Here is a 15,688-nt window from a genome sequence, read left to right on the forward strand (position 1 = left end):
CCATAACCTTTGACATGCAGTAAAATACGAAAGTACTTAAAAAAGCTTTCAACATTTAAACATTAAGATTTACAATAACATTTCCAATACCAAATTCAATAACATTTTAAAATGCATACAGAATCCTATCAAAATAGAAACAATGCTAAAAGGTTTACATCAATTTCAAGCAGCTCATAAAATCAACCACAATTGAGGTAGAGGTTCCCCTCAAGCAGCAAATTCCAAAGTTGCTCAGAATCCCCCAGGATACACACTTTACTTAAAAGATGCACTAGGCTTCCCATGAAGGATAGGGCAGTGCACTAAAGGATGTTTCAAAGATTCCTTCTCCTTCATATTATTACTGAACCTACAAAAGGTACTGCCATCCTCCAAAAGACCATATTTAATCAACACTTGCTTGGTCAGCTACAGATTTAGCTTAAATCTTAAAAAGGAACCTCAAATAGTTTTGTTTGGATACTGTAAAAGGTGTGGTGCCAAGACTCCACTCTTTTTATTCACCTAATAGGCCAAGATGCTTACCCTGTACTGTGCCAGAGGAATGGAGCTGACCTCTGAGGGGTGGTAAGGGCGCTAGTGGATACATTAATACTCCAGTTCCGAGATCATGGGGTGGGGTGGGGACAGCTGCTGCTCCTGCCACTTTTGCAGCTGCACCTGCTTTGTAAGGCAAGATTGCATTGATATGATAGGTTATTTATAACGCCCTTAATACCCAGAGGTTTCTAAGCACGGACCCGGGGATCGACCCTGTGTTGCTCCAAGGCGAGCACGTTGCCCCTGAGCTATCCTCCCGAGACATCTCTGCTATTAGTTCAATGGCGGTGCTGTACCTTGGTGTCTGGCTCTGCGTTTAAGCGAAGATCGTTCTCTTGCTGTGCTTTTCCTGCCCTGTTCCTGTAAGTGCATTTTACACCTGTGTTACCTATACTGTGTCAGCTCTCTGAGGGATGGGAGTGTGCACTGCTGCTGCATGTGGTGTGTGCTATTGGCCTGAGGAAAGACCACACACCTGCTGCCTGTGCGCAGCCTGTTTTCTGTCAGACATAACCTTGCACTACTTCGGCCTATGCCTTGCCAGTTCTTTATGTGAGGGAAGCTTGCACTGCTGCTCTCAGTGCTATACCTATTCCCTTTAAGTAAGCAAAGTTTGCACGCCTTTCAGTGAGGGGCCTGTTCTTTATGCGAGGGAAGCCTGCCTGTGCTCAACATGCTGTGCGTGAGGGGATCTTTACTCCTTGTTGTCGCTGCTACGCAGGCTCTTTGTGCACGAGGAATGCTAGCAGTTATGTTGTGTTACCCAATATTTATACTGTGCCCATCACCAGCGTAGTGGTCTTACAGCGCTTGGCGGTGTCCAGAAGCTGGCATATTTTGACTATATTGTCACCAATCCTTTGTGGAAAGGAAGGGGAGTTTTGGGGAGGAGGTGATACGATAGAGAACGGAGGCAATAAAATTACCAAAATCAGAGAGTATTAGCACTAGGGCAGTTTGCCCTATTTTTTTTAAAAACAATGGGCCATATTAGAAAACGATTGCACCTTGACAAGTGCAGTTTGGCTTATTAAAAGTACCAATGCTAAAATTGCCCTAGTGCTAAAAAGATACATTTTCACTGCATTTTTTGCAACAGGGCAAAGTTTGCCCTAGTGCTAATACGGAATGGTCTTAGCGCTAGGGCAAACTTTACCCTGGTAAAAAAACACATTGAAAATGTATCTTTTTTGCACCTGCTACATTTTTGCCCTGGTGCTTATACCCTGCCAAACTGCACTTGTCCTGGCGCAATAGTTTTCTAATGTGTCCCATTGTTTACAAAAATATGGCAAACTTTACCCTGGTGCCAATACTGTGCAAACTTTGCACTTGCACCCGGGCAAAGTTTCTGTAATCTGGCCCCTGATGTCTTCTTGTCATTAAACCGGGGTGGAATGTGCTAGCACATGCATGGCATGTCCACAGTGTGCACCGGCACCCCTTTGTAAGGCACCCAAGCATTTAGGTGGTGGTCAAAGCCAGAGCATTAAGAACACTCATCTTGGGGAAAGCAAACAGTTAAGTGTGTTGAGCCTCATGAACAGTGTTGTCTTTTTATTTTATTTTTTCAGCCGTTTCTGAAAGGCACCAGTTAAATGGACTTTATGCAGCTGGTCCAGTCAAAAGACCAGTCCAGATAACAAAAAAAGGTGAACTTGGGTGATGTGGAATTTGATTGTAATGTTCTATTCATAGCAAGGGGGATAACGCTCTACACCATCCATGATCTCCTGGTCTGTGACCTGGTTTAGTTTGCATAAAGTCAGGTCGTACCCAATAAACATGTAATAGACAGTAATTATGTCAAATGTGGTGTACTTGTTAGAGCAGGTGTATAGGTGGTTTGGGGACATCGGTTGCTTTGCAAAAGTGTCCTCCGTTCGATCAATCCCACACAAGCAATGCTGGTATGAGAATTGTACTGTAGCTGCTCAAAATCATATGTCTAAATTAATATATATTTCTTGCTGTTAAACCAATTCTGTATTTACGCAATGTTCATTTGGGAAGAGATCAGCTGAAAATGGTATTTCACAATAGTCATGCTTCATTGAACGTATTTATTGCATGTACATGCTCTCCCTAAAGGTGTGGCTAGCCCAGCCACTGCTCCTCTGTCCCCTTCCCCACGGCGTTTCCTCTGCATTTGCATATCAAGGGTGGTGGTGGTGAACTATTGATCAGCATCCTAAGAGGCAACCTTACATGCCTTGGAAACAGACATGAAGGTATCCTTTTGCATTTACATGTAGGGTGGGGGCAGTGGATACTTAATATGAGACTCCATAAAATGAGCGCGACTCAGGCAAATGAGCAAGGTGTTAATCAATGACATCTCATCGACACCCCATGCCAATGCATGCCGTATGTGGGCACGCATTTTGCTTGATTACAGATCAGCTGCATCTTTCATAACATTTCTTCTCAGCTTAAGCTGCTACATCCCCCCCTTTTCACACTAGTGGGACTACCTGGATCTACATATTAGGGCGATCAACCCAGATAGACACGCATACCTTCCTTGCCGTGTGTGAATATATGCCCTCAAGATGAACCCAGATAACATGGCAGCGTTGCAAAAAGAAGAAAAGTAAGGCATGTTTATGATAGTACTTCTGCTGATTTGACAATGTTCCTTTTGGCATTTAACTCTGAGGGAGAGAATCGGAATTCCCCAATTACTGCAGTTTCAAGTCTGACCAGATCTGCAACATATCTCCAACTGGAGACCAGGAAATTGGACACTAGGTGCCCCATGCAATGCTGACAGCTCAAGTTCATGAACATTCATGTTGCACATGCTTTGCCTTTCACAACAAGGGAATGACCCCAGAAGAAGAATTTCCTAGACTAAGAACGTTTGGATGCCTCTTAATTGCTGAGGGTAAGTTACTGTGCTGTACAATATCCATTTCCTGTCACTTTCCCTATTGTAAACCGGTTCAATTTCTATTTGTCTGGAAAGAGCTTGATGGAGGTACCATAGAGTATTGTGAGGTGTTTTTTCCATTCATGAAGGTGACATCTCCTTTGTATCTTTGCCTCTCCCCCAGCAACCGTATATCCACCTACAAAGAAGTATTCAGTCCATGACACGAACATGCAGTATTTTTGATTTTCTTTTGCTCCAACATCCATTCAACTTCCCCTATCAATCCTCTACTTGAAGAACGCGAAGCAAATGGGTAGCACCATTGAGTGGGAGAAGGATCAGGGTCCAGAACAGCCTGCTTATGATTTTGGTGATGCCGATAAGGTGGGAGAAGTTCATGAGGTTTCAGGAATATAGCGGGAGAGCCCCATGAAGGAAGAACAAGGACTTTGGGTGCTGATAAAACAGACCGGCACCTTTAGGGCTGTCACCACGATACATCGTTTCAGAGTTTTTTCAGTTAAGTGTGGAGCTAGAAGCAGCATGTGCATCTTCCAAGCAATAATGTGCACCTGTTAGAGAGACTTTTCCCCAACAGCATAGGAAGCTGGCCACACAGATCAAGCAACAGGGAGAAACACAGGGGGCTTTGGCTGGGGTTACTACTTTTGATGGACACTGTATCATCAAAGAACAACCCGAGAACAAACAACCATTGACTTCTACCCCATCCGTCTATGCCTTCCACACCAGTACCCCCAATTAGTACTACCTTGAACTGTCTTTGCTATGCCATTAGATGTCATTTCAGGCTCCTTCTGGGCTCCCACGCCCTGAGACCCTGCCTGGATTCTAGAGCCCTGCAGGGCACCTTTATCTTTGCAGTATCACCCAAGACAGATTCTCTCACACCACCACAACCCTGTGTACCAGGCCTGACCACCCCAGTATCCCTGGTTCCTCATTGCACCCCCCTTTATGAGAGCCATTACTATGTAGGATTAGCAGGACATTCTTAGCATCTCCAATACCCTCCAGGTAAGATGGTGTGCATTCTGTTCCAACATTTGTTCATTTTGGAGCCATATAAGCAATAGTTTAAAAAAAAGTTAATTTGGGATGGAAAACAAGGCATTCCTGCCTCTTAATCTGAGGACATTGATTCTGTCTTTTGTCTGCATAATGTTCATAGGTGATCAGACCCAGCATCGCAAGAATAACACTAATGAATTATTGTGGATGAATGATAAATGACTTTCCTTTCTTGTGCCAGCCATCGTTGGCACTCTTGTGTCCCAGGTCCAACTTGGGTCCTTCCTTTCATTTATATTCCTCTCTACCGGAGGTGTTCCCCAGGGTCTAACCTCTCGGCCTGGCTTTTCAACCAATACCTGGCAACTCTCGCCCACTGCATTGCCACTTTCTGCTCAAATTTCCAGTGCTACGCTGACGACACTCAACTCATTTTCAGGCTGCCCTCTGCCACCTCCTCTACCTCTCTCATCTCTGATTGCCTAACTGCCATTCAAGATTGGTGTGCCACCAATGATCTTTGTCTGAATGCCAGCAAGACAGAGATCCTCCTCATCGGCACTCCTTCACCATCCTTTCCCCTCACTCTCTGGCCGGCCTCCCTTGGCCCTCCTCTTACCCCCACCTGCGAGGCTAAGAACCTTGGGGTCATATTTGACTCCACTCTTTCCTTCGCCGCCCACATCTCAGAGGTCTCTAAAAAGTCAAATTTCCTACTGCACCTCCTCAGAGGTACTCTGCCTTTCCTCTCCTTCCCCTAGAAGCTCATGGTATCCCAAGCTCTGGTTCTCTCTAGCTTGGACTATTGTAAAAGCATCTTTCTAAATCTACCTGCCTCTACTCTCTACCCTCTGCAACTAATCCAGAACAGGACTGCAAGACTTGTCCTTGGCCTCAAGCCCTGGGATTGTATCTCTCCAGCTCTGAAATCTCTCCATTGGCTCCTAGTGGATGCAAGGATTAAATTCAAAACCCTCTGCATTGTCCACAAGGATTTCTGGGGCCTGGGTCCAAAATACCTTCAGCTATCCCTCAGCAAATACCTCCCCTCTCGAGCTCTTCGCTCCTCTACCTCTAACTCCCTCAGGGTCAGTCGTTTTTCCAAGAAACAAGCTGGAGGTAGATCTCTGTCTTCGGCAGGGGCCTCTCCCTGGAACAGCCTCCCTGCCACTCTAAAACTTGAGGAGAACCATCTCCGGTTCCAGAAGCACCTGAAGACCTTCCTCTTTTCTTCTGCCTTCACTCCCCTTCTCCCCTGCTGATCTGTTCTCTCTTGGCACCGTGCACCTGGCCACCCTCTGTCCTCCGGGCCCAGGTACCTGCTCACCCTGCCACCCTCCCGCACTGCCTCCGGGCCACCCCTTGCACTGGGGTCTGTATCTGTACCCATACAGCCCCCCCTTTTTCTTCCTGCACTTATCAGACCTACCCTGTCTGCTGCCTTAAACCTAGCACTTGCAAATTGCTGGCTGCACTACCACTGTTTGTTGCCTTTATTATTTATTTATTGTTATTTATCTGTTTCACCTCTGCTTCGCACTTTCCACTTCTCCCCCCTTCAATGCACTTTTCCCCTCCCCCTCTCCCATGCACTTGCGCGTTCTCAATGTCACTGGACCTAGTAAGATCACTGTTTTGTTCTCCCCTGTTCCCCTCCCTTGCCTTGTCGTGCTCTGAAACACTTGTGTACGAGCGCGATAGAAATAAAATATCAATATCAATACCTTAGTCAGGCAAGGCATTGTCACATCTCCCTCGGTCAAGGACACATGTCCCAAACTTTCAACAGCCCCTTACATTGCCACTGCATGAAAAACAGCACCCCTGACTGAACACCCCCGAGATATATGAGTACGCATTTATTCTTACATGTATTGATTTATTTGTAATGGAATTCATGCTGACCCAATAAATGCTCATGAAATGTAAAACAGATAGCTCCCTCAAAAGAAAGGTGTATCTGGCTTGAGTAAGTCTTAGGAAAGAAGATGTATCCTCCCCCTTGTCCTAGCTTGCAATGAGCCTTGGCATCCATCAGGAACATTGTGCTGTTTCCTAGCCCCAACTATAATACAATGTTTCCCGTGTTGTGAAGTATAATAAAAAAGGTGGTACAAGCAACAGTTTTTCAGCTGCAGAATGTAGGAAGTGGGACAAAATATGTCTCTGAAATCTTGTACAGACTGAATTGCTTTGGATATTTTACCTCTGTGAAAGATAATGAGCTAAAGAATATGGGTAAGGTTCTCGTAACTGGGACTAATGTCCAGTAGAGGGACTTCTGGGACCCTTCCTTGTTTTTTTGCATAATTTAAGTAACTTTGGGTGGTCCTAAGTTACTAGGGGCATCCAGACGTGGACCCCTTCATCACTATTCTTAGAGAGGCACAGCTCCACTCTACTGATGAGGTCCAACCAGACCGAAACACGTGTCTGGGGTAGGGATGTCACGATATCGATTTTTTGACGGTATGATAACCTTCATTTGAAATGACGGTATACCGCGGTTATTGCAGTATTGTGCGCACGTGTGTTTATAAGCATGGTGGACACCAACAATTCTGCAAGGAATTTGGTAATCAAACAGGAGAATAATTAGCAAAGAATCCTACCGTGTAAAGACCAGAGCAATATTGTGTCTGCCCGAGTATAGTGGTACAGCCCCCCACAAGCTGCAAAAGGGACTAACAAATTACATAGTATGGGCAAAGAGAGGGAGCTTTACCTGATAAGAGAATCACGTTTTTGAGTTTTCCCTGTCATCAGGGGAAAGGCACAAGGGACTAAGTCCCAGGCACCAGCAAACACAACAGGGAATCCTACATGGCACTAGTACCCGAGGGTGCAAAGTACTCCCTAGCACCAGCAACTGCATTCTGCCATTAGAGACCGAGGAGCAGTGCCTGGCCACACACTGGACGACAACACTTTTTGTCATAGAACATAATTGAAATTAGAACGTACTATTTATTGCACAGGCTTGTTACTGCCTTGCAAGGCCACACACGGCAATCACTTAACCACCAAAAGTGACCATGATGCTCATTCAAAAACAAATCACTTATATAAATACAGGTCTCTAAACGAAAACCATTCCCAAGAGACAAGTAAGGGAGGATGGATCAGTGGTCGAAGTGTGCGAAAAGAAGTAGTGGAGCTATGCTTCCTGCTGACTTGAACCACGCTCCCCCAAACCCCATCGTCCCACTCCCTCCCACACGCAATTCAAAACCCCAAACAAGACACCTGCTGTTTAAGGGAATGTTGAGTGCAGTGCATTCATGCATTGAGGTGCAAATTTCAACTTCTACCTACACATTTATTTTAAGATGAAACCATTCCGGATTGGTTTCTTTTTAAAATAAAAGCATGGGAAAAGTAAAACGTTTAAAATAAAGTATAGGAGCACCGCTCCCGCCCACCACAGCAACACAACTGAATTGAAACACGGGTTTTCAAGGAATGGAAAAAAAAACACATATAAACTGAGCTTTTAACTTTTGTATTTCATGACCGTAGTATTAGCATTGGCAACGCAAAGATCTCTGTTCATATGCCATGTGGGACCCAACGGTAATGAAATACAAAAATAAAAATTAACATTTGTGTGTTTGCTGACAGATTGCCATAGAACTTGGCCAGGCCCAGGGATGAAACGACTGGTTAATTATAAGGCAGGCTTACCTTTAAGTGTGAGGTGCCCTGGGGTGTGCTGAAATCGCACACTAGCAGCAGAATCTTAAGAGGTTCTGTGTCACTCTGCAGACTTCACTGAAGCTCAGGCACATAAAGTGAGTGCTTTATTCCAACACGACCTGCGCACTTAGTGGTCGCATGCATTTAATGTAGAAAAGCACAGGCACAGCTGAGACATCACGACCCTTACCCGGGTCAGACAGCAGACGCAGACTTTCTAATAGTTCCTATACTTTTATTTAAAAAAGAACCATTCCGGAGCGGTTTCTTTACAAAATAAAAGTATAGGAACAGTGAAATGTTTAAAATAAAGTATAGGAGCACCGCTCCCGCCCACCACAGCCACACAACTGAATTAAAACATGGGTTTTCAAGTAATGGAGAAAAAAACACATGTCAACTGAGCTTTTAACTTTTGCATTTCATGACCGTAGTATTGGCATTGGCAATGCAAAGATCTCCGTTCATATGCCATGTGGGACCCAACGGTAATGAAATGCAAAAATAAAAATTAACATTCGTGCGTTTGCTGACAGATTGCCATAGAGCTTGGCCAGGCCCAGGGATGAAACAACTGGTTAATTATAAGGCTGGCTTACCTTTAAGTGTGAGGTGCCTTGGGGTGTGCTGAAATCGCACACTAGCAGCAGAATCTTAAGAGGTTCTGTGTCACTCTGCAGACTTCAGGGAAACTCAGGCACATAAAGTGAGTGCTTTACTCCAACACGACCTGCGCACTAGTGGTCGCATGCATTTAATGTAGAAAAGCACAGGCACATCTGAGACATCACGACCCTTACCCGGGTCAGACAGCAGACGCAGACTTTCTAATAGTTCCTATACTTTTATTTAAAAAAGAAACCATTCCGGAGCAGTTTCTTTATAAAGTAAAAGTATAGGAACAGTGAAATGCAAAAAAGAAAAGCATGGGAGCACTGCTCCTGCACACTTCGACCACTGCATGTGGTACAGACAACAGGTCTCAGAACCTGACAGACTGTCAGTCACCCCAACTATTGGGAACATTGGTGAATGTATGAACCCTAAAGTAGGAAGTCCACCCTCGTACCACTTAATTGCAACTCAATAGGCACATCTCCTTTAGCTCAGTTTGGGACACTATCACACACACCCCTTCTCGTGCTTCCAACTGCAATGCCATTCTTTTTTCTCCCGCAGCACTAGTAGAAACCTCCTCTATTTACGACCTGCTCATTAAACAACATGTCCTTCATTATCAGTCTATGGAGCGTGCAGCTCAGGGGACAGTTTGTTACGAGCTGGTGCTGACAACTTAGTGTGACAGCCAAATTTCCTTGCGTGATGCACCCAAATCGGTTCAATTGTTTAAAAATATAGAATTTCAAATAATAGTAGATAGATAATAACAACACATTTAAGTAGCAATCACACGTATTAAGGGGGCATTAATCATACAGCACTAGATTTGAACAAAGGGGGAGAAGCAGGACAGAGGGAAAGAAGGCCATGAGAAGGGAGGGAAGAAAAAGAGGATAGCGGTCCTGGGTTGGGGGCTGCTTACCTTCCTAGAACCTTGGAAATCCGTGGCACAGGCACAGCACGTAGAGTTTGGAAGTGTGACAGCAGGGTATGCAGCCCAAACAGTGACACGTGCACGATTCAGGAATGTTCCAGCCTGGGCCTGGGCCCGGGCAAACTCCACCTCCTTCACTCCCAGGCTGCTAAGGCCAGCCCAGCCCAGCCTGGGCCTGGGCAAACTCCACCTCCTTCACTCCCAGGCTGCTAAGGCCAGCCCAGCCCAGCCTGGGCCTGGGCAAACTCCACCTCCTCCCACTCCCATGCTTGCTGAAGCCAGCCCAGCCCAGCTTGGGCCTGGGCAAACTCCACCTCCTCCAGGGAGTCCAGGCTCCCTGAAGCCAGCCTAGCCTGGGCCCGGGCAAACTCCACCTCCTCCAGTCCCCCAGGTTCAGTGAACAACACAGCCAGCCCAGCCCTATTTGCAATGCATTAATTGAAGTGCACTGCAGTACACGTGGAAAACAAAAACAGGCTTGCTGAAGCCAGCCTGGGCCCAGGCAAACTCCACCACCTCCAGTCCCCCAGGTTCAGTGAACAACACAGCCAGCTCAGCCCTATTTGCAATGCATTAATTGAAGTACACTGCAGTACACTTGAAAAACAAAAACAGGCTTGCTGAAGCCAGACCAGCCTGGGCCCAGGCAAACTCCACCCCCTCCAGTCCCTCAGGGTCAGTGAACAACACACAGCCAGCCCAGCCCTATTTGCAATGCATTAATTGAAGTGTATTCACTCGGTTTACCGTTACAAACACAGTAACGGATATTGAAGCAAAATGAAATTGACAACGGTGTTTATACCGGTATACCGGTTTACCGTTACAACCCTAGTCTGTGGTTGCAGTTTGTATGCTTGTTCAGAGGAGAATTGCCTAGCATTTTGGTGCTGGACTGCTCCAGGGCAGGACAAAGACTGAAATGCTTTGGATGTTTCTCCTCTGTGAAAGATAGTGAGCTAACGAATATGGGTAAGACTCTCGTAACCGGGACTAATGATCGGCAGAGGCACTCCCAGGATCCCACCCCGCTTGTTTTTTTAACTGGAATAAAAGGACCTCCACATCAACATCCTGGAACTTTGGGCCGCATTCTGGGCCCTCAAGTCTTTTCTGCCCTCAATGAAAGGGCAAGGTGGTGAGGTTCTTTCACAGACAACACCACAACCATGTTTTACATCAAGAAAACAGGGGGGAACCCGCTCACCGACACTCTCCAAGGAGACCCAGGACTTGTGGTGATGGGCCATTCTTTAAGGCATGTTCCTCGTCCCATTTCATCTGGCGGGAGTCAAGAACATCATTGCAGACTCGCTCAGCAGAGAACTGCGTTCTTGCCACGAGTAGGAACTTCGCCAGGACCAAGTGGATCTTCTGTTCAGCAGATGGAAGCAGCCTGTGATCAATCGCTTCGCGACGATGGCGAACACCAAGTGCCCAAGGTTTACCAGCAGGTTCCCTCAACCGAGGAGCATGGGAGACATGTTCTCGTTCCCGTGGGAGGGAGGATTTCTGTATGCATTTTCTCTGTTTCCCCTCCTCTTACGTCGGATCAACACACTCAGACAGTGCCACTGCAGGATGATACTCGTCGCCCCAGCGTGGCTGAAACAAATCTGGTATCCGGACCGGCTGGTCTGTCAGTGGCCCCGTCCATCACACGGCCACTGTCCCAGACCTTCTCGCCAGAGAAGGGGCGAGGGGGCGATTCTGCATCACGACCCAGAGTCTCTTAACCTGAGGGCATGGGTCCTACAGCCCTAGAGTTTGTGGGTTATGCTTTACCCGCAGAATGTAAGGACATCCTGGCCATGGCCATGGCCAGAGCCTCGTCAACATATGAGCATACATTGAAACACTTCTCCGTGTTGGTGCCAGACACTCAAGATTACCCCGCTGTGTGACACGGTCCGCAACGTCTACCAGACTTGCTTTCCTTGGCCAAAGCGGGACTCGTCCACGCCTCTATCAAGGTTCATCTCGCCTCCATATCCAGGTACACCAGGTCTCCGTCAGATTTTCGCTGTGGTCTCACAGACTCGTCAAGGAGTTCCTTAAGGGACTCTTCAGGACGTTCCCGCCGGTGAAGACTCCTGACCCAGTTTAGGAGCTCAATGTAGTGCTAAGCTCATAGGAGCACCTTTTGAACCTATGCATCAGGTCTCGCTCAAGTTTCTGTCGTGCAAAACAACTTTCCTTGTGGCTATCACTTCGGCCAGGACGGTTGGGGAGATTCAGGGCCATGTCTTGCAAGCATCCTTACGTGTCTTTCCAGGCTTCAGCGGTGGTGCTGCGTACACACCCCACCTTCATGCCAAAGGTGCCTTTGGAATTCCGCCTCAACAAACCTTTATTGTTACCTGCCTTCTTCCCGAATCCGTCATCGCCAGCGGAAAGGGCCTTGCATTTGCTGAACCTTGCTCGTGCCTTGAAGTTCTTCGTGGCACGTACTAAGAGTTTTCGGAAGACTTCTAAAATGTGCGTCAACTTGGGACATGTAAATCAAGAAAAGGCCTTATCAAAGGCTTCCATCTCCAGGTGGCTCTTCGGCGGCATCATGCACTGTCATTGACGGGCGAGCAGGCTGCTGCCAGGCCAGCCCAGAGCCCACTCCACAAGAGCCATTGCAGCAACAACATTTCTCTCTAGTGTGCCCCTGCTTGACATCTGCAGGGCTGCTACGTGGAGGTCCATGCACACCTTCACAAGGTTTTACTGTGTCAACAGGGATTCCAGTGAGGAGTCCCGAGTCGGCCAAGCGGTGCTACGCAGCCTGTTTGAGGTGAGTCTGTTCCATAGGTGAGTGTACTGTTTCTGTGTAGCCTTGCAACCTCCCGTGGTTGTGTATATGTACTGTTGTGTAATCATTATTCATGAGCATGTGAATCCATGCCAGGTCGCATGCTGGAGAAGGTTTAAGTTTCTTACCTGTAACTATTGTTCCCCAGCATGTGTCTGGCATGGATTCACATGCAAACCCTCCCTCCGTCTCCTCGGTGGCTCTTCTTGGTTCATATTGCCACTTCACATGCTTACCAAATCTGAAGATGGCCACCAGGGGTGAAGCTTAGGGAGCGGACTGTCATTGGATGCGGGCAGTATGACCCAAAGAACATTGATTGGTTTAGAGGAGAAATACAGTTTTGAAGCGAAAGTGAAATTGTTTTTTCTTTTACTGAGGATTCCCAGCCTGACGACAGGGGATATTCATGAGCATGTGAATCCATGCCAGACCCATGCTGGAGAACAATAGTTAGAGGTTAGTAACTTAAACCTTATCAACACCTAATGCATGAACATAAGAAACTTGATATTTTGCCTTGATATCTCATCCAGTTCCCCATCATTCATTCAAGGTTGGCGTATATGAGATGCTGATTCAATCTTCTTTTGACTATCACTTACTTAAGAGAGGGTAAATTACAAGATAATGATAAATGTCAGTATTGTCTTACCTACAAAGAAACCTTATTTCATCTAATTCTGAATTGGCTGATTTTGGTAAACCTGCATATTTTGCATTTTGTTTTTGATTTACATTTTATCTGTTCCAATAACTTGAGGCAACGACTGATTAGTAGAAATTTAAATTCCATGACTTTTGCAGCATTGCGATTTTTAAATCTACTAGATTGTAATTATCATTGTAAGACTTTATGAATTGAATTAAGAACTTTGAGGATGTAATTACTCAATTTAAGGGTATTCATTTTATCTACCTTAGAATGATGGAAGCCAGAGTGGGTGCTGGCGGGATTACAAACTTACCTGCAGAGGACAGCAGCAAGTGTGTGACATTCTGAGCTGTCTGAGTATTTAGTAGGGTGTATTGTATTAGCAACACCAGCACATTCCTCAACATTTAAAATATGACACACAATTAGGAAGTTATCTCATTTATTGTGCACAATTGATAAAGATCTTTGGTATGACTTGAAATAGCACCAGATTAATTGATGATCTTCTCAGACATTCCTCTTTCATTGTCTACACATCATTTTTCATTTTCATTGTGTCTTCTATATTATTGCAGCCATTGTGTATATTAAGATGCAATCAAAACCTACGAATGGAGTTTCAGCTAATGTACCAAAGTTGTAAATCTTAATTTCCACTGAATCACAGGGCGTACATGTTAAAGATTAACTCCAAAAATCCACAAAAGGGATGAATAGAATATAGCAGATTTGCTAGGCACAGCTTGTTACTTTAATGCTCTCTTTAGATTTAATCACCAGGAAAGTAAGCTTCCAGGCAAGAAAGAATTGAAGTCCTGTATCTGACAGTGAACTTGTACAACTGCACTGCTCTGAACACCGGTCTTTCTTCTTTGCCCACAGGGATGCACTACTTGCACATGGAAGCACCAATCAGGGTAATCCACCGCGATCTCAAGTCTAGAAACGGTAAAGTGACCCTGTTATTATTTGTTTCCACCCCATTAATTGTGCTGCATAGATTTTCCTTATGACTGTGTTGGGATTTTTGTTATACTTTGTTATTTTTTTGGAAATCTTGTCGAGCGCCACCTTATGGGCATGCTCTTTCAAAGTCCTGTGAAGGGGTACTTATACTGGTGCTAAATTCAGGAGTAACAGAGGTTGGGGTAAGGTTACAGAACCAAAAATGTTTATTGCTTATACATGGCTACAATGCCATTGGTCATTGAGACAGGGTTTGGCTACATACCAGGAAATGTCTTTTTTATTTACAGGGCTATAATGTAAATGTGCTCCAGCTAGCCAAATATTGCAATGAAAACAACAATTAAGTAGGATAAAGATTACTGGTAGAGGGTGATATGCTATCCATTGGGCCTCTAAAAACAATAGCTACAATTAAACATTTAGAGAGGCGGCAGGTCATATAATCTTTTACAAAGACAGTGAAGGCAGATTTGACGTTTAACAGTATAACATAACGGCTAATCGTTGTAAGAACATGCTGCACTCCATTAGAAGTTATCTTATTGGGTTTTATCCCGCGTTCTGCTGCCGCTGCAAGATAGCTTTGATGTTGTGTTGACGCATGCAGATCTGAAGTGTCCTGAGCTCTGCATGGAAGTCTGTTTCTAAGTGTGCTGTGTTCTCACGCGTGGAGAGCACAGAGACATTTTGTGTCCAGAGTGGAGCTTTTCGGGCCTGTGGTGCTTAATGCATTGGCTGGTACTCTAATATGTGAGTTGATTGTAGCAGTGTAGCGTTCTGTTGTTTGATATTATTGGGAGGTTTGTTCAGTTGCTGTCTGTGAGTGGCTTAGTTCATGCACATATGTTTGGCGGTCCAGGAGGTTAGCGGGAAGAGGTTAGTGGAGGGCCTGGTGGACAGCTTGAAGCATTCATCTAGTGGTGTCATGGGTCACTCAGTAGATCTGCCATTCAGGGGAGCTACTTGTGAGATGCCCTGAGGCACTCTGGAGTGAACTGGTAACTCTGGCAGTAGACAGTGTACAGCACCGGTCATTTATGCGAGTGGGGCAACACAGGGAGGAGCTGAAAACACAGGTTAGTATGCAGCTTTGGGTACTGAGCAGACAGTGGGAGAGAATAGTTATTGGGGGTGTGGGGGATTCAGAGTGGGGATCCCAGATAGGGCAATGTCCTGTTAGGGTCCATAGAAGTAGCTGAGCATACTGCCAGGTGACGGTGTCATATGTAGGAGACATTTACGTGAGGTTACATTGGGCATTGATGAGCAAAACACGGTTGAATTAGGCACTGTGGTGGAATTTCACAGTTGATGCCAAGAAGCAAAAAGTCAGAGGGGCAAAATACCGTGTGACACATAGGAGCAAAAGTACAAGGGGGCACGTGGGAGCAAAACCAAGCAGGGAAACTCAGATTTGAGCACCCATTAGCAGTATACTATAGGCACACAAAGTCCAATGTGAACAGGGTATCGAAGGATGAAAACTAACAAGCCCAATCTAGCAAGCATAACAGGTCTAGTATGGCATGATAAGGGCATTTCCAGAAATAACAAAACAGT

The 15,688-nt window shown here is 45.7% G+C and overlaps 1 protein-coding gene across 4 annotated transcripts in view; it reads left to right on the forward strand.

The window, feature by feature from the left end:
* MAP3K20 (mitogen-activated protein kinase kinase kinase 20) overlaps positions 1-15,688 on the forward strand; it is a 1,515,864-nt gene that overhangs the window by 561,915 nt on the left and 938,261 nt on the right. For all 4 annotated transcript variants that reach the window (XM_069616229.1, XM_069616231.1, XM_069616232.1 and 1 more), the window contains exon 5: positions 14,042-14,107. In XM_069616229.1, the coding sequence (XP_069472330.1) occupies positions 14,042-14,107 (66 nt within the window). The remainder of the gene's footprint in view (positions 1-14,041; positions 14,108-15,688) is intronic.

Source organism: Ambystoma mexicanum, chromosome 9 (assembly GCF_040938575.1).
Source record: "Ambystoma mexicanum isolate Mex_15411 chromosome 9, UKY_AmexF1_1, whole genome shotgun sequence".
In the NCBI taxonomy this organism is placed as follows: domain Eukaryota; kingdom Metazoa; phylum Chordata; class Amphibia; order Caudata; family Ambystomatidae; genus Ambystoma; species Ambystoma mexicanum.